At 54.2% G+C, this 27051-nt stretch overlaps 1 protein-coding gene across 2 annotated transcripts in view; it reads right to left on the bottom strand.

Moving 5' to 3' along the window:
- Positions 1 to 27051, bottom strand: part of LOC137347564 (neurogenic locus notch homolog protein 1-like) — a 154572-nt gene that overhangs the window by 50134 nt on the left and 77387 nt on the right. The window contains exons 10-15 of one of the 2 annotated variants that reach the window (XM_068012052.1): positions 24173 to 24286; positions 21445 to 21678; positions 18623 to 18733; positions 11846 to 12038; positions 5796 to 5941; positions 4674 to 4787 (exon numbers count right to left, since the gene is read on the bottom strand). In XM_068012052.1, the coding sequence (XP_067868153.1) occupies positions 4674 to 4787; positions 5796 to 5941; positions 11846 to 12038; positions 18623 to 18733; positions 21445 to 21678; positions 24173 to 24286 (912 nt within the window). The remainder of the gene's footprint in view (positions 1 to 4673; positions 4788 to 5795; positions 5942 to 11845; positions 12039 to 18622; positions 18734 to 21444; positions 21679 to 24172; positions 24287 to 27051) is intronic. The other variant, XM_068012053.1, reaches the window with a different exon arrangement.

The following is a 27051-nucleotide window of genomic DNA, read 5'->3' as shown; positions in this document are numbered from 1 at the left end:
CTGGGGTAGGGGTCCCACACACACTGACTCTCACTGGGGTACAGATCCCACACACACTGGCTCTCACTGGGGTACGGGTTCACACACACACTGACTCTCACTGGGGTACGGGTTCCACACACACTGACTCTCACTGGGGTACGGGTTCACACACACACTGACTCTCACTGGGGTACGGGTTCACACACACACTGTCTCTCACTGGGGTAGGGGTCCCACACACACTGACTCTCACTGGGGTAGGGGTCCCACACACACTGACTCTCACTGGGGTACAGGTCCCACACATACTGACTCTCACTGGGGTACGGGTTCCACAAACTCTGATTCTCACTGGGGTACGGGTTCACACACACACTGACTCTCACTGGGGTACGGGTTCCACAAACTCTGACTCTCACTGGGGTACGGGTCCCTCACACACTGACTCTCACTGGGGTACGGGTTCCACACACACTGACTCCCACTGGGGTACGGGTTCCACACACACACTGACTCTCACTGGGGTAGGGGTCCCACACACACTGACTCTCACTGGGGTAGGGGTCCCACACACACTGACTCTCACTGGGGTACGGGTTCCACACACACTGACTCTCACTGGGGTAGGGGTCCCACACACACTGACTCTCACTGGGGTAGGGGTCCCACACACACTGACTCTCACTGGGGTAGGGGTCCCACACACACTGAGTCTCACTGGGGTACGGGTTCCACACACACTGACTCTCACTGGGGTACGGGTTCCACAAACTCTGATTCTCACTGGGGTACGGGTTCCACACACACTGACTCTCCCTGGGGTACGGGTTCACACACACACTGACTCTCACTGGGGTACGGGTTCCACAAACTCTGACTCTCACTGGGGTACAGGTCCCTCACACACAGACTCTCACTGGGGTACGGGTTCCACAAACTCTGATTCTCACTGGGGTACAGGTTCCACACACACTGACTCTCACTGGGGTACGGGTTCCACACACACTGACTCTCACTGGGGTACGGGTTCACACACACACTGACTCTGACTGGGGTACAGGTTCACACACACACTGACTCTCACTGGGGTACGGGTTCCACACACACTGACACTCACTGGGGTGCAGGTCCCACACACACTGACTCTCACTGGGGTATGGGTCCCACACACACTGAGTCTCACTGGGGTACGGGTCCCACACACACTGACTCTCACTGGGGTACGGGTTCACACACACACTGACTCTCACCGGGGTACGGGTTCCACACACACTGACTCTCACTGGGGTAGGGGTCCCACACACACTGACTGTCACTGGGTTGAGGGGTCCCACACACACTGACTCTCACTGGGGTACGGGTTCCACACACACTGACTCTCACTGGGGTATGGGTCCCACACACACCGACTCTCACTGGGGTACGGGTCCCACACACACTGACTCTCACTGGAGTACGGGTCCCACACACACTGACTCTCACTGGGGTACGGGTCCCACACACACTGACTCTCACTGGGGTACGGGTCCCTCACACACTGACTCTCACTGGGGTACGGGTCCCTCACACACTGACTCTCACTGGGGTACGGGTCCCACACACACTGACTCACTCTCATATTGCCTGCACTCTCCAGGGGTCCCTGGCCAGTGAACAGAAGCAGGAATTTCAGCTGTTTTCAGCTGTAACTCGTTCACAGTGGAACCTGAATTCCACTTGACAAGAGATTTCATAACCACTCAAACTCTTGACAAGTTGTTTTTGAAACAAAATTTTTTAAACTGGAGGTTAATTCCATTTTGTTGTTGTGGTCACATTTTTGAAAGTATCATTTTTTTTCTCACTGCGTTCCGTAACTGACGACTTTTCCCTCGACCAGTTTCCATGGAAACCTTGCAGGGACAGGAAAGGTGACACCACATCCAGCAATTGTTTCCTATGCGGCTGTGTTTCCAGGGAGCAGGAAGCCGGGAATTAGTGGCCCGTCACGAGCTGCTCCCTCACCAGGAAATCTGCTGTCTGTTTTTCCAGCTCAGGGTTGGCTCGGCCCCTCTCAGTCCCTCTTCCCCCAGACACCGAAGCTCAGTGTGCAAATAGAAACTGCGCGGATACCGCATGTGCGTGTGTGCGCGGGCGGGGGAATGGGAGACAATTAAACTGACTGTTCATGAGCCCATGACATTTTGTTTTTCACGTAGAAAGTTAGGACTGTTCTCCTTGGAACAGAGGTGATGAGCTGGTTTCAACTGAGATAAACTATTCCCTCTGGCAAATGGGTCAATAACCAGAGGTCAGAACTTCAAAATCATTGACAAAATATCTGGATGGGAAATGAAGAGAGTTTTCAGGATCTGGAATGTTCCACCTGAAAAGGTGGTGGAAATGATTCTATGAATAATTTTGAAAGGGAGTTGGACAGGATCCGGAGGAACTTACCGGGTTACAGATAAAAAGCAGGGCCATGAGGGTCAGTACTGAGAGAGTGCTGCACTGTCGGAGGGTCAGTACTGAGAGAGCGCTGCACTGTCGGAGAGTCAGTACTGAGGGAGTGCTGCACTGTCGGAGGGTCAGTACTGAGAGAGCGCTGCACTGTCGGAGAGTCAGTACTGAGAGAGCGCTGCACTGTCGGAGAGTCAGTACTGAGAGAGCGCTGCACTGTCGGAGAGTCAGTACTGAGAGAGCGCTGCACTGTCGGAGGGTCAGTACTGAGAGAGCGCTGCACTGTCGGAGAGTCAGTACTGAGGGAGTGCTGCACTGTCAGAGGGTCAGTACTGAGAGAGTGCGGCACTGTCAGAGGGTCCGTACTGAGGGAGTGCTGCACTGTCGGAGAGTCAGTACTGAGGGAGTGCTGCACTGTCGGAGGGTCAGTACTGAGAGAGCGCTGCACTGTCGGAGGGTCAGTACTGAGAGAGTGCGGCACTGTCAGAGGGTCCGTACTGAGGGAGTGCTGCACTGTCGGAGAGTCAGTACTGAGGGAGTGCTGCACTGTCGGAGGGTCAGTACTGAGAGAGCGCTGCACTGTCGGAGAGTCAGTACTGAGGGAGTGCTGCACTGTCGGAGGGTCAGTACTGAGAGAGCGCTGCACTGTCGGAGAGTCAGTACTGAGGGAGTGCTGCACTGTCGGAGGGTCAGTACTGAGAGAGCGCTGCACTGTCGGAGAGTCAGTACTGAGGGAGTGCTGCACTGTCGGAGGGTCAGTACTGGGGAGTGCTGCACTGTCAGAGGGTCAGTACTGAGGGAGTGCTGCACTGTCGGAGGGTCAGTACTGAGAGAGTGCTGCACTGTCGGACGGTCAGTACTGAGGGAGTGCTGCACTGTCGGAGGGTCAGTACTGAGGGAGTGCTGCACTGTCGGAGGGTCAGTACTGAGAGAGCGCTGCACTGTCGGAGAGTCAGTACTGAGGGAGTGCTACACTGTCGGAGAGTCAGTACTGAGGGAGTGCTGCACTGTCGGAGGGTCAGTACTGAGGGAGTGCTGCACTGTCGGAGAGTCAGTACTGAGGGAGTGCTGCACTGTCGGAGGGTCAGTACTGAGGGACTGCTGCACTGTCAGAGGGTCAGTACTGAGGGAGTGCTGCACTGTCGGAGAGTCAGTACTGAGGGAGTGCTGCACTGTCGGAGAGTCAGTACTGAGGGAGTGCTGCACTGTCGGAGGGTCAGTACTGAGGGACTGCTGCACTGTCAGAGGGTCAGTACTGAGGGGGTGCTGCACTGTCGGAGGGTCAGTACTGAGGAAGCGCAGCACTGTCAGATGGTCAGTACTGTGGGAGAGCTGCACTGTCGGAGGGTCAGTACTGAGGGAGTGCTGCACTGTCGGAGGGTCAGTACTGAGGGAGTGCTGCACTGTCGGAGGGTCAGTACTGAGGGACTGCTGCACTGTCAGAGGGTCAGTACTGAGGGACTGCTGCACTGTCGGAGGGTCAGTACTGAGGGAGTGCTGCACTGTCGGAGGGTCAGTACTGAGGGAGTGCTGCGCTGTCGGAGGGTCAGTACTGAGGGACTGCTACACTGTCGGAGGGTCAGTACTGAGGGACTGCTGCACTGTCAGAGGGTCAGTACTGAGGGAGTGCTGCACTGTCGGAGGGTCAGTACTGAGGGAGTGCTGCACTGTCGGAGGGTCAGTACTGAGGGAGTGCTGCACTGTCAGAGGGTCAGTACTGAGGGAGTGCTGCACTGTCGGAGGGTCAGTACTGAGGGAGTGCTGCACTGTCGGAGGGTCAGTACTGAGGGAGTGCTGCACTGTCAGAGATGTCATCTTTTGGATGAGATGTGAAACTGAGGCCCTGTTTACCCTCTCAGGTATAAAAAGCGACTATTTGAAGAGCACGGCAGTGGGGGTGGTTTCATCCCAGGTGTGCTGGGCACAATGTTTATTCCTCAACAAACATCACAAAAAACAAATTATTTAACCATTATCACATTGCTGTTTGTGGGATCTTGCTGTGCGCACATTGGCTACCACGTTTCCTACATTACAATGGTGCCTTCACTTCAAAAGTATTTCATTAGCTGTAAAGTGCTTTGGGACTTCCTGAGGTTGTGAAAGGTGCTATAGAAATGCAAGTTCTTTCTTTATTATAAAATGCCTTCCCAGACCCGGGACATTCCAAAGTGCTTTAGAGCCAATGAGGTGACACAGTGGGTGAGGCACTGACGCATTGAGCCCAGGTGCCATGGCCCTGACTCTGGTACCTGTATACGGTAAGACACAGTTACACTTGTATCCAGCCACGTCATCAATACAGCTTCCGTGATTGAGGCAGGGGTTGGACGCACACTCATTGATGTTTGTCTGGCAGTTGGGTCCTGAAACAGAAACAAAGGCATCAGCGGAAAAACTATAGAAGTTCCACCACACCCAAGGAGAGTGCGTGTGAGAGGCAGAGACAGAGAGAGAGAGAGAGACAGAGAGAGAGAGACAGAGAGAGAGAGACAGAGAGAGATGGAGAAAGAGAGGGAGAGAGATAGAAACAAAGAGACAGAGAGAGAGAGAGACAAAGAGAGAGGGACAGAGAGACAGAGAGAGAGACAGACAGAGAGAGACAGAGAGAGACAGAGAGAGAGAAAGACAGACAGACGGACAGAGAGAGACAGACAGACAGAGAGGCAGAGAGAGAGAGAGAGAGAGATGGCGAGGGAAAGAGAGAGAGATGGAGAAAGAGAGGGAGCGAGATAGAAACAAAGAGACAGAGAGAGAGAGAGACAAAGAGAGAGGGACAGAGAGACAGAGAGAGACAGACAGAGAGAGACAGAGAGAGACAGAGAGAGAGAAAGACAGACAGACGGACAGAGAGAGACAGACAGACAGAGAGGCAGAGAGAGAGAGAGACAAAGGGAGAGGGACAGAGAAAAACAGACATACAGAGAGAGACAGACTGACAGAGAGACAAAGAAAGAGGGACAGGGACAGACACACAGACAGAGACAGAGAGAGGGAGAGGGAGACAGAGAAAGAGGGAAAGACAGACAAACAGTGGGAGAATCTGTGTGAGAAAAAGAGAGGAGAGAATGTGAGAGACACTGAGAGAGACAAAGACAGTGAGACAGCGACATGCACACATACAGAGACAAAAATCTCAACAGAGAACTGTGATGCCCCACATATTTGAATAGCATACACCACGCACAGCCTGGGCTCCCAGATGAGTACTGCCTGTGGGACTTGAACGCTGTGGAAAACGCTGAAAGTCCAGCCACAAGCCTGTAACATCGAGCACACCGACAGGCAGCAGTGAAAGACCCTTCCCATCCCCCAAGCCTCTCCCAATCCCACCATCTACAGACTGTGGGGGAGGAACTCTCCCTCCTCCTTACCTCGGAACCCCGGGCGACAGTCACACAGGTAGCCATTGTTCATGTCCCGACATGTCCCTCCATTCACACAGGGGTGGGACTCACACTCATTAACATTCAGGTCACAGTTCATGCCCGTCCATCCAGGGCTGCACGCACAGCTGTACCTGTCAGAGGGAAGAACAGAGTCAACCAACAGCCCAGAGAACCCTCCACACTGTCCCCATCAAACACTCCCAGGACAGGTACAGTACGGGGTTAGATATAGAGTAAAGCTCCCTCTACACTGTCCCCATCAAACACTCCCAGGACAGGTACAGCACGGGGTTAGATATAGAGTAAAGCTCCCTCTACACTGTCCCCCATCAAACACTCCCAGGACAGGTACAGCACGGGGTTAGATATAGAGTAAAGCTCCCTCTACACTGTCCCCATCAAACACTCCCAGGACAGGTACAGTACGGGGTTAGATACAGAGTAAAGCTCCCTCTACACTGTCCCCCATCAAACACTCCCAGGACAGGTACAGCACTGGGTTAGATACAGAGTAAAGCTCCCTCTACACTGTCCCCATCAAACACTCCCAGGACAGGGACAGTACGGGGTTGACTGCTGCCTGATTGGGACTACTGAGAGCATCAACTGACAATGCTGCAGTCAGTTGGAGAGAGGGGCTGAGAAGGGAGAGTTACAGTTTCTACAACTACTTTTACTGAAAGAAGTGACTTTTGGACACAAGGCTGTATTTGGAGGTGGGTCAAAGAGCACCTGATGTTTTACTCGTTTTGGACTGTTGGGGGAGGAAGAAGAGGCCGGAACAACAAGGAATGGGGCTGTCCAACACTGCAGGGAGCTGTGCACTTTCATAAAGCACAGAGGGAAGCTCCCTCCCCACCATAATAACTGGCCTGAGACAGATGGAGCTGTCCAGGTGAAGTGTCCTTTCTTGCATAACATTGGAAGAAGAGTGTGACTGGGCAGCTTCAGCTGACCTAGGTGAAGACATCTCCCCACATCCCCCCACTCCCCCCACTACCTCCCCCCCACCTCCCCCCACTACCTCCCCACCATCTCCCCACCACCACCCCATCACCCCCCCCACCTCCCCACCATCTCCCCCCACCTCCCGCCCACCTCCCCCCACTACCCACCATCTCCCCCCACCTCCGCCCACCTCCCCCCCACCTCCCCCACTACCCACCATCTCCCCACCTCCCCCCCACCTCCCCACCATCTCCCCCCACCTCCCGCCCACCTCCCCCCACTACCCACCATCTCCCCCCACCTCCGCCCACCTCCCCCCCACCTCCCCCACTACCCACCATCTCCCCACCTCCCCCCCATCTCCCCCCCCCCACCTCCCCACCATCTCCCACCTCCCCCCCACCTCCCCACCATCTCCCCCCACCACCTCCCCACTACATCTCCCCACCCCCCCACCACCTCCCCCCCTCCCCCAACCCCAGCCGACAATTAGAAAACCAGCTAAAAGACAGCTCGGTTTAAGCTACTTTATTCCTCCTGGAATTCCTCTCCCTCAACCTCTGCCCCCTTTCCCATAACCCCCACTACAATGAAGCACTTGTGTTACTAAATTATTTTCTATTTTCCCCCAACAAACGGTGGGTGTAGCTCTTCTACCCCATGGCTTCTCCATCCTCTCCGGTGGCGGGATCTTCCTATGCTGCAGCAGCTTTTAGATTTATTTAGATTTAGATTTAGAGATACAGCACTGAAACAGGCCCTTCGGCCCACCGAGTCTGTGCCGACCACTAACCACCCATTTATACTAATCCTACACTAATTCCATATTCCGACCACATCCTCACCTGTCCCTATATTCCCCTACCACCTACCACCTACTAGGGGCAATTTATAATGGCCAATTCACCTATCAACCTGCAAGTCTTTTGGTTGTGGGAGGAAACCCACGCAGACACAGGGAGAACTTGCAAACTCCACACAGGCAGCACCCAGAATTGAACCCAGGTCGCTGGAGCTGTGAGGCTGCAGTGCTAACCACTGCGCCACTGTGCCGCCCACAACAAAGCCTGGAGTGCAGAGCTATAACCAACCAGAAATGATTACTGAGGCCTGCGTAAAGGCAATGACTGAGATTGTCGGCCTCTCGGCCATTGTCACAGCCTCAAGAATGTACGGCAAGGCTGTATTTTTCCGAAAGACCAAGTGGGCAGTGTCCCTGGCCCTGAGCAAGGGGCTCACTATGGGCGGGACCTCCCTGCCAGTGGACTCTCTGGGCGCCACTGCACAGCAGATTGTATTATCCAACATCCCGCCCTTCATTCCCAGTGATCTCCTCCTCCCCCACTGGCACCATCCGGGGGAGGCGAGGTTGGGGATCACCCCAGTCCCGCTCGGTCTGCAGGAGAACAACCTCCGACATATCTACTCCTTCTGCCACCAGCCGTTTATGTAGCTGGCGCAGGAGGAGGTCACGGAGGGCCATTACAGAGTAGAGTTCTAGAGGTGGCCTTTCGCATCTTCTGGAACTTAGATGGGGTGCGGTGCCATGCCTGTAAGAGAGCGAGGCGCGTTTGCAGGAGCTGTCCCAAACTCCGGACCACCCTAGGCCCAATCCCAGGAAGCCCACCTGCCCCAGGACTGAGTTCAGGTACAAGGAAAATGGGCCTGAGGGTACTGGGGTAGAAGCGGAGACCTCTACTGAGATGGAGGTCTCTGAGCCTCCCCGCCCTTCCTGGAAGAAAGGAGGTGCCCTCCTCTGAGGAGGACCCTGAGGTGCAGGGTCCATCTCCTGTTTGGGTCCTGGGTTTCCCCCACCACCAGCACCATCAAGGCCTTAAGCCCTGGGAGTCCTCAGTCCCCTGTCTCAGATAGGGTGACGGGGGAAGGCCCTCCAGATTCAGTAACTCCCAGGGAGGGGAGTGGGGGGGGGCTGCCTGTGCTGGGGAGACAGGGGACCCCCCCCCACCCCGCAGGAGACAATTCTCTATCCACCACTGGGCCGGGTGCCCTGGGTGGGGATGGGGAATGGGGAATGGGCCCTTCCAACAACCAGCCACTGCTGCCCGGGAAGTACCCGATCCAGCAGGTGACGAAAATATTACAGACAGCCCCCTGTCTGCTGTGCTCGTGGGTGCTGGCGGAGTGGGAGATGGCCTCCTCTCTCCGCCTCCGATCCCGGCTCCAACTGGATTGCCAGAGTTGGGAACAACCGTCTCCCCTGGGTCCCTCACTGGCCTGGGGACAGAAGCAGGGGGTGGGGTGGGGTCCTGAACCTCTGGCGCCCATAGACCCAGTTTCCCACAAGAACCCAGAGAGGACTCCTCCGCCATCGATCCTAGGGTGGGATCGTGATGGAGGCGGGACCAGCTGGCGCGGCCGGGACGTCCGTCCCACAGTGTGTAGTGGGTGTATCGGCCGCTTGCGGTGACGACCCGGAGGAGGATGGGGATTCGGTGTGGGGCACGGAGGATGACCTTGATTCCATCGCCAGTGAGGTGGTGGAGTCCCTCGTGCCTCCCATCGAGTCTCCTCTCATCCCCACTGCGGAACTCCGGGATTTCCTCGTGGCTTGCAGGGGTTGCCACAATAAAGTTCAGCTGGCCCTCGACCGTTAGTCGAATCTGGCGCTGATCATCCAGTCCGTCCGTGCCGCCCTCAAGAAAGTAGGCAAGGGTGCGGGCCTGAAACTGGTTGAGAGGCACCAATTTAACGTGTTCCTCAATGGGTTGCTGGGGGAGTGAGGTGTTGGTGACGGGTTTTAAGTACCTTTGACATGAAGATAACCATAGCCAGCCTCAACATCAACGGCAGCAGGGGGTCTCACCGCAGATTTCACAATCTCTCAGTCCTCAGCGAAGGGAGATACGCGGTGAGCTTTCTGCAGGAAACCCACACCGTTCCGAGAGACGAAGCCACCTGGCTCCTGGAGTGGCAGGGTGGGGTCTACATGAGTCACCTCACCCCTATTTCTAGTGGGGTGGCTATCCTGTTGGCCCCGACTTTTCAGCCAGAGATCTTGGGGGGGTCAAGCAGCTTTGCCAGGCCGCTTGCTCCACCTTGCCGTTCACCTGGGTAGCGTGCCGCTCCACTTTGTGAACGTGTATGTGCCCAGACCCGGCGCATTGCTTTAAAGAAGTATCCGCTCTCTTGAGCTCTATCGATAGCAACGAGTGCATCATCCTCGGGGGGGGGTTTTAACTGTACCCTCGAGATGAGGGATCGCTCTGGCTCCCTGCGTGGCCAAGTGTCGGATTGGTCGACATCTGGCGGAATCTCCATCCCGACTCCATTTGGGAGAAATGTTCCAGACTCCTGGTGGGTCAGTGGCGGGTGGACTCCCTGCCGGAGGAGTTGACACCTTTTGCGTGGAGCACCACACACCTCCCCTCTCTGGGAGTCCACCTTAGCCCCGCTGAGGAAGCCTGGCCGGCAAACTGGCAGGAGTTGGAGGCGAAAGTCACCACTTGGCTGGGGCGCTGGACAGGACTGCTCCGAGTGCTTTCCTACAGGGGCCGATCGCTGGTCATAAACCAACTGGTGGCCTCGATGCTGTGGTACTGGTTGGTCACTTTGGCCCCGCCCCCTGTATTTGCTACCAAGATCCAGAAGAAGCTTGTCAATTTCTTCTGGGGAAGGAGGAAACACTGGGTCTCTGCCGCGGTCCTGAGTCTCCCGATTGAGGAGGGCGCCCAGTCGCTGGCGTGCGTCCGCACCCAGGCTGCGACTCTCCGCCTTCGGACCCTGCAGAGATACCTGTACGTCGAACGTCCTCCCAGATGGTGTACGCTGGCGATGTATTTTTTCTACCGGGGCATTGCATTCAAGACGACACGCAGCTCCCGGTGGAGAACGTTAACCGCGCTTCTCTGAGGGATTTGCCTGTCTTTTACTGGGATTGATTCAGAGTCTGGAACACGGTCGCCTCCAGTCAGGGCGCTCCCCCGCCGGCGGAGGAAAGGGCCTCAGCTGTCTGGGTGGCCGTATCTATGGACAGACGAATGGGCGGGGGATTAGCCGAAGTCTCTGGGATACGCCTCACTGCAGGTGGCGAGGGGGCTCGGGGGAGCGGAGCGCTCCCGGCCGAGCTGACCCCCACTTGGCTAGAACTGCTGATCGGACCCAGGCACCAAAACCCTCCTCGGGAGCCGGTCCCTCACAACCCGAGCCACCTCTCGGAAATGCCCTCTGTGCCATTCCAATCGGCACGGAGGGGTTTCCTGTACGGGCTGCTACTGCACACTCTCCACTTCCTCGCCCTTGTCAGCCTGCTGGACACACTGTGGCGGTCTGCGTTGCCATCTGGCGGCGAGGGGAAGCCCCGATGGAGGTCTCTGTACATGGGAATCCTCCCCCTTTACATCGGGGACCTGGGGTGGAGGGTGCTGCACAGGGCAGTCCCGTGCAATAGACTTTTAAGTAGGTTCACGGACTCCCAGGCCGCCTGTAATTTCGGCAGCCTGGACGAGTCCGTGTTCCACGTATATACAGAGTGTGCGAGGTTGCAGCCCCTCTTTGAGTATTTGACGGGGCTGCTCCTCAAATTCTGGCTGCACTTCAGTCCCACGCTCCTGATCTTTGGGCACCCGGTGCGGAGGGGCGTGGGCCGGGAGGAGGATCTCCTCGTCAGTCTGCTCCTGGGCCTGGCCAAGGTGGCAATTCACAGGTCCAGGCTGCGGGCCGTCGGGGGGTCCGTCCTCCCCGATTGCCTGCCCCTCTTCCGCGGTTACGTTCGCGCCCGGGTGTCCCTGGAGAAGGAGCATGCGGTGTCCGCCGGTACGCTTGAGGCCTTCCGCGACCGGTGGGCATCACGGGGATTGGAGTGCATTGTCGAGGCTGAGAATGGCATTTTAATTTGAGTTTTGTTTTATTGATTAATGAAGTTATTTAATGTATATAAAGGGGGCCTGGGAAATAAAGGCCCCATCAACATAATAAAAGGGTCCTGAGCTATTAGGGCAACCTTGGGGAAAAAAAGGTAAAAAAAAAGCCGGGGTTAGGTATGGAGTAAATCTCCCCTTCATTCTCCCCACCCCACACTCCCCTGGTCACGCCTGCGTGTACAAATGGAACAATGAAGTGATACGCACCCATTGAGGTTATCTCTGCACTCTCCGTGTATACAGGGGTTGCTGTTACACTCATTCACCTCGGAGAAACACACCAGGTCATGGTAACCCTCCGGGCAGACACACGTGAAGCTGTTGATATCGTCTTTGCACGTTCCCCCATTGTGGCAGGGATTTGATGCACACTCATCAATGTTAATGTTACACATGGGGCCTGAAACACACGGGAACAACATGAATGTTCAGAAGGGTGGTGGCGAGTAATTGAATATTAATAAACACCATCATTGTGGTTTCATGAATATTAATAAGGGTATTGTGGTGAAACATGAATATTAATAAAGTTAAAACTGAATAATTAAACATTAATCAAGAGCATCATGGTGATTTCATGAATATTAATGAGGACAATGATAAATAATTGAATATTAAAGAGCATCATGGTGATTTAATGATTATTAATAAGGACATTGTGGTGAATGTATGAATATTAACAAGGAAATATAGTGGCAAATAAATGACTATTAGTAAGGATGTGGATGTGGTGTTGGACGCTGTATCAGTTTGAAACGGTGCAGTTTTTAAAGGCGAGGTAGATTGTGAGGAGGATATAGAGGATGTTGTCAGAGAGGGGGTTTAAGGAGCATGTCCCAGAATCAGGACAGCTAGGGGAAAGACAGAGAGAAAGAAAGAACTTACAATTCAACAGCACCTTTCAGATACCAAACATTCCCAAAGCATCTTATAAACAGTAAAATACCTGTTTCAGACAACATTATAATGTGAGATGGAGATGATGAATTCACAGTGCCGAGGAGATAGCAAAGGTAAGTGGGAGTTACTGGAACACAGTTATTGTGGGACAGGCTTCTCAGGTGTTAGGGTCCATCCACGGAATTGTCCTGGAGGAACTTTGGAATGTGATTCCCCCACAGTTGGATAGTCCCTCGACACCCACTGTTTGGACTAACAAATAAGAAGGGGCACTCAGGGGATATAGCAGAGGGTGTTCAACAAACAAGCCCCAGTGAGAGTCAGTGTGTGTGGGACCCGTACCCCAGTGAGAGTCAGTGTGTGTGGAACCCGTACCCCAGTCAAAGTCAGTGTGTGTGGGACCCGTACCCCAGTGAGAGTCAGTGTGTGTGGGACCCGTACCCCAGTGAGAGTCAGTGTGTGTGGGACCCGTACCCCAGTGAGAGTCAGTGTGTGTGGAACCCGTACCCCAGTGAGAGTCAGTGTGTGTTGGACCCGTACCCCAGTGAGAGTCAGTGTGTGTGGGACTCGTACCCCAGTGAGAGTCCGTGTGTGTGGAATCCGTACCCAAGTGAGAGTCAGTGTGTGTGGGACCCATACCCCAGTGAGAGTCAGTGTGTGTGGACCCCGTACCCCAGTGAGAGTCAGTGTGTGTGGAACCCGTACCCCAGTGAGAGTCAGTGTGTGTGGAACCCGTACCCCAGTGAGAGTCAGTGTGTGTTGGACCCGTACCCCACTGAGAGTCAGTGTGTGTGGGACTCGTACCCCACTGAGAGTCAGTGTGTGTGGGACTCGTACCCCAGTGAGAGTCAGTGTGTGTGGGACCCGTACCCCAGTGAGAGTCAGTGTGTGTGGAACCCGTACCCCAGTGAGAGTCAGTGTGTGTGGGACCCGTACCCCAGTGAGAGTCAGTGTGTGTGGGACTCGTACCCCAGTGAGAGTCAGTGTGTGTGGAACCCGTACCCCAGTGAGAGTCAGTGTGTGTGGAACCCGTACCCCAGTGAGAGTCAGTGTGTGTGGGACCCGTACCCCACTGAGAGTCAGTGTGTGTGGAACCCGTACCCCAGTGAGAGTCAGTGTGTGTGGAACCCGGACCCCAGTGAGAGTCAGTGTGTGTGGGACCCCACCCCACTGAGAGTCAGTGTGTGTGGAACCCGTACCCCAGTGAGAGTCAGTGTGTGTGGAACCCGTACCCCACTGAGAGTCAGTGTGTGTGGAACCCGTACCCCAGTGAGAGTCAGTGTGTGTGGAACCCGGACCCCAGTGAGAGTCAGTGTGTGTGGGACCCCACCCCACTGAGAGTCAGTGTGTGTGGAACCCGTACCCCAGTGAGAGTCAGTGTGTGTGGAACCCGTACCCCACTGAGAGTCAGTGTGTGTGGAACCCGTACCCCAATGAGAGTCAGTGTGTGTGGGACCCGTACCCCAGTGTGATTCAGTGTGTGTGGGACCCGTACCCCAGTGAGAGTCAGTGTGTGTGGAACCCGTACCCCAGTGAGAGTCAGTGTGTGTGGAACCCGTACCCCAGTGAGAGTCAGTGTGTGTGGAACCCGTACCCCAGTGAGAGTCAGTGTGTGTGGGACCCATACCCCAGTGAGAGTCAGTGTGTGTGGAACCCGTACCCCAGTGAGAGTCAGTGTGTGTGGGACCCATACCCCAGTGAGAGTCAGTGTGTGTGGGACTCGTACCCCAGTGAGAGTCAGTGTGTGTGGAACCCGTACCCCAGTGAGAGTCAGTGTGTGTGGAACCCGTACCCCAGTGAGAGTCAGTGTGTGTGGGACCCATACCCCAGTGAGAGTCAGTGTGTGTGGGACTCGTACCCCAGTGAGAGTCAGTGTGTGTGGAACCCGTACCCCAGTGAGAGTCAGTGTGTGTGGAACCCGTACCCCAGTGAGAGTCAGTGTGTGTGGGACCCATACCCCAGTGAGAGTCAGTGTGTGTGGGACTCGTACCCCAGTGAGAGTCAGTGTGTGTGGAACCCGTACCCCAGTGAGAGTCAGTGTGTGTGGGACCCGTACCCCAGTGAGAGTCAGTGTGTGTGGGACCCGTACCCCAGTGAGAGTTAGTGTGTGTGGGACCCGTACCCCAGTGAGAGTTAGTGTGTGTGGGACCCGTACCCCATTGAGAGTCAGTGTGTGTGGAACCCGTACCCCAGTGAGAGTCGGTGTGTGTGGGACCCGTACCCCAGTGAGAGTCAGTGTGTGTGGGACCCGTACCCCAGTGAGAGTTAGTGTGTGTGGGACCCGTACCCCAGTGAGAGTTAGTGTGTGTGGAACCTGTGTCCCAGTGAGAGTCAGTGTGTGTGGAACCCGTACCCCAGTGAGAGTCAGTGTGTGTGGAACCCGTGTCCCAGTGAGAGTCAGTGTGTGTGGAACCTGTGTCCCAGTGAGAGTCAGTGTGTGTGGGACCCGTACCCCAGTGAGAGTCAGTGTGTGTGGGACCCGTACCCCAGTGAGAGTCAGTGTGTGTGGGACCCGTACCCCAGTGAGAGTCAGGGTGTTTGGAACCCGTACCCCAGTGAGAGTCAGTGTGTGTGGGACCCGTACCCCAGTGAGATTCAGTGTGTGTGGAGCCCGTACCCCAGTGAGAGTCAGTGTGTGTGTGAACCCGTACCCCAGTGAGAGTCAGTGTGTGTGGGACCTGTACCCCAGTGAGAGTCAGTGTGTGTGGAACCCGTACCCCAGTGAGAGTCAGGGTGTGTGGAACTCGTACCCCAGTGAGAGTCTGTGTGTGTGGAACCCGTACCCCAGTGAGAGTCAGTGTGTGTGGGACCCGTACCCCAGTGAGAGTCAGTGTATGTGGGACCCGTACCCCAGTGAGAGTCAGTGTGTGTGGGACCCATACCCCAGTGAGAGTCAGTGTGTGTGGGACCCGTACCCCAGTGAGAGTGTGTGTGGGATCCATACCCCAATGAGAGTCAGCACCCTCAAAAGGGAGATGGAAAATCAGAGAGAAAGAGAACTTAACAGTTGGTTGTTGAGATACACAGTCAGTCCGTCCTGTGGCCTCTCAACTCTTCAAATTGAACTTCCAAAGGTTGCTATACAATGTGCTCAGGAGTGAGCCAAAGTGAAATGATTCCCTTCAGCATTAAAATCCCTCCGCATCCCAGATACAAAAGGACACTGGGCTGAGGCCTTGATTTTCTCAGGTTACATAATTGTTTGTTGCTCCACCTGCCCCAGATCTTTGAAAGCAGCATCTCGATCCTGTAACCTGAGACGCCAGATGGGCTGCCCACAGCATAATGGATCCTTTATCTGGGAGCCAGCCTCCCTCCCCGGAGGCAGCTGTACCCGTTCCTGAGGCCTGGTAGGGCCAGGGGCGGCCTGTGATTCAGGTGCAGTGCGATGTCAGGGGGAGACTCACTGAATGGCTCCACTTCACTGAGACAGAGAGAGAGCAGCCAGGCCGGGTGAAGGAACACGATACTCCTGAGAATTAGTGTCGTCCTGCCTGACTGCTGACAGTCACTGCTTTCACACAGACTCCTCTATTTACCTGCTCCCATTGACCAGGCCGGGCAGAGGCACCGTTGCCCTGGCAATGCAAACTGCAATGTTTTCACTTGGCCTTTAGGCCTGCACAGATTCTCTACGTGCCCACAGATTGTGGGGTTTAAAGGGGCCTGTTAAAATTACAGATTAAGATATAAACTTATAAAATTATGATTTTATTTTTAAATGGCGCTTAAATATAATTTTAACAGGCCCCTTTAAACTCCGCAAACTGTGGGCACACACATAATGGGGGTGGGAGTGGAGGCACATGGGTGCCTTTGTGACTGAAGCACGCCACTGATATTCAACTGTGAGAATCAAGCACACCGAGACAGAAGAAGCTTTTTACCTCTCCGGTTTTGGAGTTTTCAAGGTCAAGATGAGAGTAAAGGGATGGGGAACGAAAGGAGAGGGGAGACGAGAGGGGAAGGGGGAAAGGGGGACAGGGGGAGAGGGACAACAAGCTGGGGGATGAGGGTGAGGTAGAATGAGGGGGTAGGGGCTAAGGGGGGAGGGGGCAGGGGAATGAGGGATGACGGGGGAATGAGGGACGGGGAATGACGGACGGCAGGATGAGAAACTGGGGGGATGAGGGCCAGGGGAGATGAGGGACGGGGGAATGAGGGACCAGGGGGATGAGGGACAATGGACATGAGGGACAGTGGAGCTGAGGGGCAGGGGAGATGAGGGATGATCTCCCATGGAAACAATGGGAGACTGGGCAGTGAGTGTGAGCTGTTGGGATCGCGCTAAGATACTGTAAAGAGCGGGAACAGAACAGAAAATAAAATCTCTTTCAATAAAAGTGAAACTTTGTCCCGGATTAACTTTCACAAGAAGCTGATGAAAGCAAAGTGGTAATGAATCAGGGTGAGGTGTTTGAGCCTGTGCAGGCAGTGTAACACTCTCATTGTCAACGGAGTTTAAACTGATCCTGTAACCATGGGGTGTGGGCTGGTGATTCTGTCACGGCTAGTGCAGCTGGGGAGAACATTATTAACAACTTGCATTTACATAGCGCCTTCAACAATGGAAAAATCCCAAGGAGCTTCACAGGAACAAATATCAAACAAAATTTAACACTGAGCCACATAAGGAGATATTCGGACAGGTGACCAAAAGCTTGGTCAAAGAGGGAGGTTTTAAGGAATGTCTTATAGGAGGAGAGAGAGAGGCGGAGAGTTTTAGGGAGGGAATTCCAGAGCTTCGGGCCCCAGGCAGCTGAAGGCACGGCCGCCAATGGTGGAGTGATTAAAATCAGGAAAACGCAAGAGGCCGGAATTGGAGGAGCCGAGAGACCTCAGAAGGTTATGGGTCTGGAGGAGGTTACAGAGATAGGGAGGGTTGTGGGTCTGGAGGAGATTACAGAGATAGGGAAGGTTGTGGGGCTGGAGGAGATTACAGAGATAGGGAGGGTTGTGGGGCTGGAGGAGATTACAGAGATAGGGAGGGTGTAGGGGCTGGAGGAGATTACAGAGATAGGGAGGGTGTAGGGGCTGGAGGAGGTTACAGAGATAGGGAGGGTTGTGGGGCTGGAGGAGGTTACAGAGATAGGGAGGGTTGTGGGTCTGGAGGAGGTTACAGAGATAGGGAGGGTTGTGGGGCTGGAGGAGATTACAGAGATAGGGAGGGTTGTGGGGCTGGAGGAGGTTACAGAGATAGGGAGGGTTGTGGGGCTGGAGGAGGTTACAGAGATAGGGAGGGTTGTGGGGCTGGAGGAGGTTACAGAGATAGGGAGGGTTGTGGGGCTGGAGGAGGTTACAGAGATAGGGAGGGTTGTGGGGCTGGAGGAGGTTACAGAGATAGGGAGGGTTGTGGGGCTGGAGGAGATTACAGAGATAGGGAAGGTTGTGGGGCTGGAGGAGATTACAGAGATAGGGAGGGTTGTGGGGCTGGAGGAGATTACAGAGATAGGGAGGGTTGTGGGGCTGGAGGAGGTTACAGAGATAGGGAGGGTTGTAGGTCTGGAGGAGGTTACAGAGATAGGGAGGGTTGTGGGGCTGGAGGAGATTACAGAGATAGGGAGGGTTGTGGGGCTGGAGGAGATTACAGAGATAGGGAGGGTTGTGGGGCTGGAGGAGGTTACAGAGATAGGGAGGGTTGTGGGGCTGGAGGAGGTTACAGAGATAGGGAGGGTTGTGGGGCTGGAGGAGGTTACAGAGATAGGGAGGGGCGAGGCCATGGAAGGATTTGAACACAAGGATGAGAATTTTATAATTAGTCATCGAGTCATCGAGTTATTCAGCACAGAAACAGGCCCTTCAGCCCATCGAGTCTGTGCCGGTCATCAAGGTGTTGCCGGACTGGGAGCCAGAGTAGGGTCAGCGAGCACAGGGGGAACAGGAGCAAGTTAGGACACACGCATCAGAATTTTGGATGACCTGAAGTTTAGAGAGGGTAGAATGTGGGAGAGCAGCCAGGAGTGCGTTGGAATAGTCAAGTCTCGAGGTAATAAAGATATGGATGAAGGTTTCAACAGCTGATGAGCTGAGGCAGGGACGGAGTCGGGCGATGTTACGGAGGTGGAGTTAGGGGGCATGTCTTACCTGTGTAGCCCATCTCACAGACACAGTCGTAACTATTAATCTGATCAATGCAGTTGCCGTATTCGCAGGGGTTACTCGCACAATCATCCAAGTTTGTTTCACAGTTCACACCTGCAGGAAAAATAATAATTCCAGTGATTAAAACATAAGAACTCAAAGCTCAATCACAACTATATATGATTAGAAGAAGCTTTAAAAAGATATCAAGAAAGATTTGCATTTCTGTAGCACCTTTCATGACTTTAGGATGTCTCAAAGGAGGACAGAGGTGAGGTTTTGAACGATTACTTTTCATCGGTGTTCACTATGGAGAAGGACGATGCAGGTGTAGTGATCAGGGAGGGGGATTGTGATATACTTGAACATATTAGCATTGAAAAGGGAGGAAGTATTGGCTGTTTTAGCGGACTTAAAAGTGGATAAACCCCCAGGCCCAGATGAGATGTATCCCAGGCTGTTATGTGAGGCAAGGGAGGAAATAGGGGCTTTGACACAAATTTTCAAATCCTCTCTGGCGACAGGAGAGGTACCAGAGGACAGCGAATGTGGTACCATTATTCAAGAAGGGTAGCAGGGATAAACCAGGTAATTACAGGCCAGTGAGTCTAACATCAGTGGTTGGGAAAATATTGGAAAAAATTCTGAAGGACAGGATTAATCTCCACTTGGAGAGGCAGGGATTAATCAGGGATAGACAGCATGGCTTCATCAGGGGGAGATCGTGTCTAACTAACTTGATTGAATTTTTTGAGGTGGTGACTAGATGTGTAGATGAGGGTAAAGCAGTTGATGGAGTCTACATGGACATCAGTAAGGCTTTTGATAAGGTCCCGCATGGGAGATTGGTTAAGAAGGTAAGAGCCCATGGGATCCAGGGAAATTTGGCAAATTGGATCCAAAATTGGCTTAATGGCAGAGGGTGATGGTCGAGGGTTGTTTTTAGGAATGGAAACCTGTGACCAGTGGTGTACCACAGGGATCGGTGCTGGGACCCTTGCTGTTTGTAGTGTACATTAATGATTTAGACACGAATATAGGAGGTATGATCAGTAAGTTCGCAGACGACACGCAAATTGGTCGTAAATAGTGAGGAGGAAAGCCTTAGATTACAGGGAGATATAGATGGGCTGGTAAGATGGGCAGAGCAGTGGCAAATGGAGTTTAATCCTGAGAAGTGTGAGGTGATGCACTTTGGGAGGACTAACAAGGCAAGGGAATATACAATGGATGGTAGGACCCTAGGAAGTACAGAGGGTCAGAGGGACCTTGGTGTACTTGTCCATAGATCACTGAAGGGAGCAACACAGGTAGATAAGGTGGTTAGGAAGGCATATGGGATACTTGCCTTTATTAGCCGAGGCATGGAGTATAAGAGCAGGGAGGTTATGATGGAGCTGTAAAAAACGCTGGAGTACTGTGTACAGTTCTGGGCACCACACTTTGGGAAGGATGTGATTGCCCTGGAGAGGGTGCAGAGGAGATTCACCAGGATGTTGCCTGGGCTGGAGCATTTCAGCTATGAAGAGAGACTGGATAGGCTAGGGTTGTTTTTCTTAGAGCAGAGAAGGCTGAGGGAGGACCTGATTGAGGTATCCAAATAATGAGGGGCATAGATAGGGTAGATAGGGGCGGCACAGTGGCGCAGTGGTTAGCACCGCAGCCTCACAGCTCCAGGGACCCGGGTTCGATTCTGGGTACTGCCTGTGCGGAGTTTGCAAGTTCTCCCTGTGTCTGCGTGGGTTTCCTCCGGGTGCTCCGGTTTCCTCCCACATGCCAAAGACTTGCAGGTTGATAGGTAAATTGGCCATTATAAATTGCCCCTAGTCTAGGTAGGTGGTAGGGAAATATAGGGACAGGTGGGGATGTGGTAGGAATATGGGATTAGTGTAGGATTAGTATAAATGGGTGGTTGATGGTCGGCACAGACTCGGTGGGCCGAAGGGCCTGTTTCAGTGCTGTATCTCTAAACTTTTTCCCTTAGTGGAGGTGTCAATAACAAGGGGGCATAGATTTAAGGTAAGGGGCAGGAGGTTTAGAGGGGATTTGAGGAAAAAAACTTTCTCCTGGAGGGTGGTTGGAATCTGGAACACACTGTGTGAAGGGGTGGTAGAGGCAGGAACCCTCACAACATTTAAGAGGTATTTAGATGAGCACTTGAAACGTCATAACATACAAGGCTACGGGCCAAGTGCTGGAAAATGGGATTAGAATGGACGGGTGCTTGATGGTCGGCGCAGGTGCGTTGGGCCGAAGGGCCTGTTTCTGTGCAGGATGACTCTATGACTCTATGACAAAGTGCTTTACAGCCAATGAAGGACTTACTGAATTGCAGTCACTGTTGTAATGTAGGAAACGCAGCAACCAATTTGCACACAGCAAGATCCCACAAACAGCAGTGATAAAAATGACCAAATCATCTGATTTTTTTCCATGTGTTTACTGAGCTGAGGAATGAATATTTTCCCAGGACACCAGGACGAACAAGAGGAAAACACTAGGGAGTCAGAGAGGAGGAGGTGAGGGAGTGGGGAGAGAATGGATGTGATATTGATTGAGCGTGAGGAAGAGGGTGAGGAAGGGTGTGAGGAAGAGGATGAGGAAGGGAGTGAGGAAGAGGGTGAGGAAGCGGGTGAGGCAGAGAATGAGGAAGGGAATGAGGCAGAGGATGAGGAAGGGAGTGAGGAAGAGGGTGAGGATGAGGGTGAGGATGAGGGTGAGGACGAGGGTGAGCAAGAGGGTGAGGAAGGGAGTGAGGAAGGGAGTGAGGAAGGGAGTGAGGAAGGGAGTGAGGAAGAAGGTGAGGGAGGGAGAGCAGTCAGTACCTGTGGTTCCCTTGAGACAGGCACACAGGTACCCGTCTACCTTGTCCTGGCACGTCCCTCCGTTGTGGCATGGTTGGCTTTGACACTCGTTGATATTGATGTCACAGACACGGCCGGTGTAACCCGGGTTACAGACACAGTTAAAAGTTGCGATGCCATCTGTACATTTCCCATAGTGACAGGGGTCCTGCTGACACTCATTGATGTCAGTCTCACAGAAAGTCCCAGTGAAACCTGTAGGTCAAACAAAACAGCACAAAAAACAGCAATCAGAAAGCAGAGAATGCTGAGCAGAGAGAGAGAGAGACTGAGGGAGGGAGAGAGACTGAGGGCGGGAGAGAGGGGGAGAGAGAGAGACTGAAGGAGGGAGAGAGGGGGAGAGAGAGAGACTGAGGGAGGGAGAGAGAGACTGAGGGAGAAAGAGAGACTGAGGGAGGGAGAGAGGGGGAGAGAGAGAGACTGAAGGAGGGAGAGAGGGGGAGAGAGAGAGACTGAGGGAGGGAGAGAGAGACTGAGGGAGAAAGAGAGACTGAGGGAGGGAGAGAGAGACTGAGGGAGGGAGAGAGAGACTGAGGGAGGGAGAGAGGGGGAGAGAGAGAGACTGAAGGAGGGAGAGAGGGGGAGAGAGAGAGACTGAGGGAGGGAGAGAGAGACTGAGGGGGGGAGAGAGAGGAAGAGACTGAGGGAGGGAGAGAAAGACTGAGGGAGGGAGAGAGGGGGAGAGAGAGAGACTGAGGGAGGGAGAGAGAGACTAAGGGAGGGAGAGAGGGAGAGAGACTGGGGGAGGGAGAGAGAGACTGAGGGAGGGAGGGGGAGAGAGAGAGACTGAGGGAGGGAGAGAGAGACTGAGGGAGGGAGAGAGGGGGAGAGAGAGAGACTGAAGGAGGGAGAGAGGGGGAGAGAGAGAGACTGAGGGAGGGAGAGAGACTGAGGGGGCAAGAGAAAGACTGAGGGAGGGAGAGAGGGGGAGAGAGACTGAGGGAGAGAGAGACTGAGGGAGGGAGAGAGGGAGAGAGACTGGGGGAGGGAGAGAGAGACTGGGGGAGGGAGAGAGAGACTGAGGGAGGGAGAGAGGGGGAGAGAGAGAGACTGAGGGAGGGAGAGAGAGACTGAGGGAGAAAGAGAGACTGAGGGAGGGAGAGAGAGACTGAGGGAGGGAGAGAGGGAGAGAGACTGGGGGAGGGAGAGAGAGACTGAAGGAGGGAGAGAGGGGGAGAGAGAGAGACTGAGGGAGGGAGAGAGGGGGAGAGAGAGAGACTGAGGGAGAGAGAGACTGAGGGAGGGAGAGAGGGAGAGAGACTGGGGGAGGGAGAGACTGAGGGAGGGAGAGAGGGGGAGAGAGAGAGACTGAAGGAGGGAGAGAGGGGGAGAGAGAGAGACTGAGGGAGAGAGAGACTGAGGGAGGGAGAGAGGGAGAGAGACTGGGGGAGGGAGAGACTGAGGGAGGGAGAGAGGGAGAGAGACTGGGGGAGGGAGAGAGAGACTGGGGGAGGGAGAGAGAGACTGAGGGAGGGAGAGAGGGGGAGAGAGAGAGACTGAGGGAGGGAGAGAGGGGGAGAGAGAGAGACTGAGGGAGGGAGAGAGGGGGAGGGAGAGAGACTGAGGGAGAGAGAGACTGAGGGAGGGAGAGAGGGAGAGAGACTGGGGGAGGGAGAGAGAGACTGGGGGAGGGAGAGAGAGACTGAGGGAGGGAGAGAGGGGGAGAGAGAGAGACTGAGGGAGGGAGAGAGAGACTGAGGGAGAAAGAGAGACTGAGGGAGGGAGAGAGAGACTGAGGGAGGGAGAGAGGGAGAGAGACTGGGGGAGGGAGAGACTGAAGGAGGGAGAGAGGGGGAGAGAGAGAGTCTGAGGGAGGGAGAGAGAGACTGAGGGAGGGAGAGAGGGAGAGAGAATGGGGGAGGGAGAGAGAGACTGAGGGAGGGAGAGAGGGGGAGAGAGAGACTGAGGGAGGGAGGGAGAGACTGAGGGAGAAAGAGAGACTGAGGGAGGGAGAGAGGGAGAGAAAGATAGAGAGAGACTGAGGGAGGGCGAGAGAGAGACTGAGGGAGGGAGAGAGGGAGAGAAAGAGAGAGAGACTGAGGGAGGGAGAGAGAGACTGAGGGAGGGAGAGAGGGAGAGAGAGATACGGAGAGACTGAGGGAGAGAGGGAGAGATTGAAGGATGGCGAGGGAAAGACAGAGAGGGAGAGAGAGACTGTGGAGGGACAGAGGGAGAGAAGGAGACTGAGGGAGTGAGAGAGAGGGGAAGAGCGGGTGGCAGTGAGAGAGGGGAGTGAGAGTGAGGGACTGAGGGAGGGAGAGAGAGGGAGAGGCTGAGGGAGTGAGAGTGATGGAATGAGAGTGATGGAGTGAGAGAGAGTGAGGAGACTCTGTCTCTCTCACACATGATGGTGGTCTGTTGATCATGAGTGAGGTTCCAGTTTCTGGGGAACACGGTGTTGATGAGTGAATAACAAACCCTTTCTAAATCAGGCAGAGGGGCAGGTTTGATCTTTATTTAACAGAGAGACTGGGTGAAGAGTGCACGATCTGAGAGAGTCACAGCTGAGCATGAAAACATTAACAAGTGGGAAGGAGGTAAATCCGGAAGTGATGATGAGGTGAAGCCGAGGTCGGGATGTGAAAAACCAGGAGAATGTTAGTGGCTGGGAAGCTGGGAGAGAGGAGGAGGAGGAAAGGGGAAGGAGGATGGAGGGTGAAGAGCGAGCAGCGAGATGAACAGCACTGACCTTCCAAACATTCACAGTGATATTTATTGGGTCCGTCCACACAGCGAGCTGCATTCTGACAGGGCGTGCTCGCACACTCATCCACATCAATCTGACACAGATTCCCATTGAATCCTGAAACGTTAACCAGACAAAGTGATTAGCTCACAAATCAGACACACTGGAGCACAATTCCAGCGGCAGGATAACAAAGGATGGGCAGGGTATGGGGTGGAGGGGGGGGGAATGGCAGGTTGTCGGGGGGTATTCAGGGTGGGGGAGGGGAGGTGGGTTGTGTGTGTGGTGTATGGTGAGATGTGGAGGGTGTCACAAAGCAAACCTAAGAACTGTTGTCCAGCCAGGGAGTAAGGCAATCAGTCCCTGTGGCCTCGTCAGTGATTTTTAAAAATTCATTCATGGGATGTGGGTGTCGCTGGCCAGTATTTATTGCCCATCCCCAATTGCCCTTGAGAAGGTGGTGGTGAGCTGCCTTCTTGAACCACTGCAGTCCATGTGGGGTAGGTACACTCACAGTGCTGTTAGGAAGGGAGTTCCAGGATTTTGACCCAGCAACAGTGAAGGAACGGCGATATAGTTCCAAGTCAGGATGGTGTGTGACCTGGAGGGGATCTTGCAGGTGGTGGTGTTCCCATGTATTTGCTGCCCTTGTCCTTCTAGTTGGTAGAGGTCGCGGGTTTGGAAGGTGCTGTCTAAGGAGCCTTGGTGCATTGCTGCAGTGCATCTTGTAGATGGTACACACTGCTGCCACTGTGCGTCGGTGGTGGAGGGAGTGAATGTTTGTAGATGGGGTGCCAATCAAGCGGGCTGCTTTGTCCTGGATGGTGTCGAGCTTCTTGAGTGTTGTTGGAGCTGCACCCATCCTGGCAAGTGGAGAGTATTCCATCACACTCCTGACTTGTGCCTTGTAGATGGTGGACAGGCTTTGGGGAGTCAGGAGGTGAGTTACTCACTGCAGAATTCCCAGCCTCTGACCTGCTCTTGTAGCCACAGCATTTATATGTTTAGTCCAGTTCAGTTTCTGGTCAATGGTAGCCCCTGGGATGTTGATAGTGGGGGATTCAGCGATGGTAATGCCATTGACTGTCAAGGGGAGATGGTTAGATTCTCTCTTGTTGGAGATGGTCATTGCCTGGTACTTGTGTGGCGCGAATGTTACTTGCCACTTATCAGCCCAAGCCTGGATATTGTCCAAGTCTTGTTGCATTTCTAGACAGACTGCTTCAGTATCTGAGGAGTCACGAATGGTGCTGAACATTGTGCAATCATCAGCGAACATCCCCACTTCTGACCTTATGATGGAGGGAAGATCATTGATGAAGCAGCTGAAGATGGTTGGGCCTCGGACAGGACCCTGAGGAACTCCTGCAGTGATTGATATTGTTAGTCCAGTCAGTACAGAGTCTTGGATAAGAGTTCAGACAGGAACTGGATGGACTCCTGTCAGAGTCAGGAGAGGAATCCCGTGAGACAGAGAGTGTGTGATTTATGTAACAGACACCATGGGTGTACAGGGGTATCTGAGATGCCACTTTCAGTCAAATAGCTTGCAGATACTCCTCTGACAGGGCTCACACACATGCACAGAGCCAAACATGGCCACTTGAGTGAGGGACTGTAGGCAGTCAGGGCCAATGCAAGGCAGTGCCCAAAGGAGAGCAGGGAGGGAGTAAGGATGAGGGGAAAGAGTGTGTGGAGGGAGCAGAGGCTGACTGGAGAGATATGAGACTCGTTGGAAATGTATCAGGACTGGGGGGAGTGAAAGCAAAATCCTTCAGTCAAAATAATAGGTTCAGCCTGAGCACTGAATCAGGAAATCCACTGGTCAACCACTGACCTCTAAATCATTTTAACAATCTGCTGGGTGTGGCTGTGAGTTTGAGTGTGACTGGGTAGCAGTGGCAAGACCAGCTGTTCTTGTCCATCCCTAATTGCCCTTGTACTGAGTGGCATGCCAGGCTATTTCAGTGTGTGTGGGACCTGTACCCCAGTGAGAGCCAGTGTGTGTGGGACCCGTACCCCAGTGAGAGTCAGTGTGTGTGGAACCCGTACCCCAGTGAGAGTCAGTGTGTGTGGAACCCGTACCCCAGTGAGAGTCAGTGTGTGTGGAACCCGTACCCCAGTGAGAGTCAGTGTGTGTGGAACCCGTACCCCAGTGAGAGTCAGTGTGTGTGGAACCCGTACCCCAGTGAGAGTCAGTGTGTGTGGAACCCGTACCCCAGTGAGAGTCAGTGTGTGTGGGACCCGTATCCCAGTGAGAGTCAGTGTGTGTGGGACCCGTACCCCAGTGAGAGTCAGTGTGAGTGGGACCCGTACCCCAGTGAGAGTCAGTGTGTGTTGAACCCGTACCCCAGTGAGAGTCAGTGTGTGTGGAACCCGTACCCCAGTGAGAGTCAGTGTGTGTGGAACCCGTACCCCAGTGAGAGTCAGTGTGTGTGGGACCCTTACCCCAGTGAGAGTCGGTGTGTGTGGAACCCGTACCCCAGTGAGAGCCAGTGTGTGTGGGACCCGTACCCCAGTGAGAGTCAGTGTGTGTGGGACCCGTACCCCAGTGAGAGTCAGTGTGTGTGGGACCCGTGCCCCAGTGAGAGTCAGTGTGTGTGGGACCCTTACCCCAGTGAGAGTCGGTGTGTGTGAAACCCGTAACCCAGTGAGACTCAGTGTGTGTGGAACCCGTACCCCAGTGAGAGTCGGTGTGTGTGGAACCCGTACCCCAGTGAGTGTCAGTGTGTGTGGGACCCGTACCCCAGTGAGAGTCAGTGTGCACGGAACCTGTGCCCCAGTGAGAGTCAGTGTGTGTGGGACCCCTACCCCAGTGAGAGTCAGTGTGTGTGGGACACGTACCCCAGTGAGAATCAGTGTGCGTGGAACCCGTACCCCAG

The sequence above is a fragment of the Heterodontus francisci genome, chromosome 32 (genome assembly GCF_036365525.1).
Source record: "Heterodontus francisci isolate sHetFra1 chromosome 32, sHetFra1.hap1, whole genome shotgun sequence".
Lineage (NCBI taxonomy): Eukaryota > Metazoa > Chordata > Chondrichthyes > Heterodontiformes > Heterodontidae > Heterodontus > Heterodontus francisci.
The sequence above is the reverse complement of the archived record's forward strand: the minus strand, read 5'-3'. Positions and strand labels throughout refer to the sequence as shown.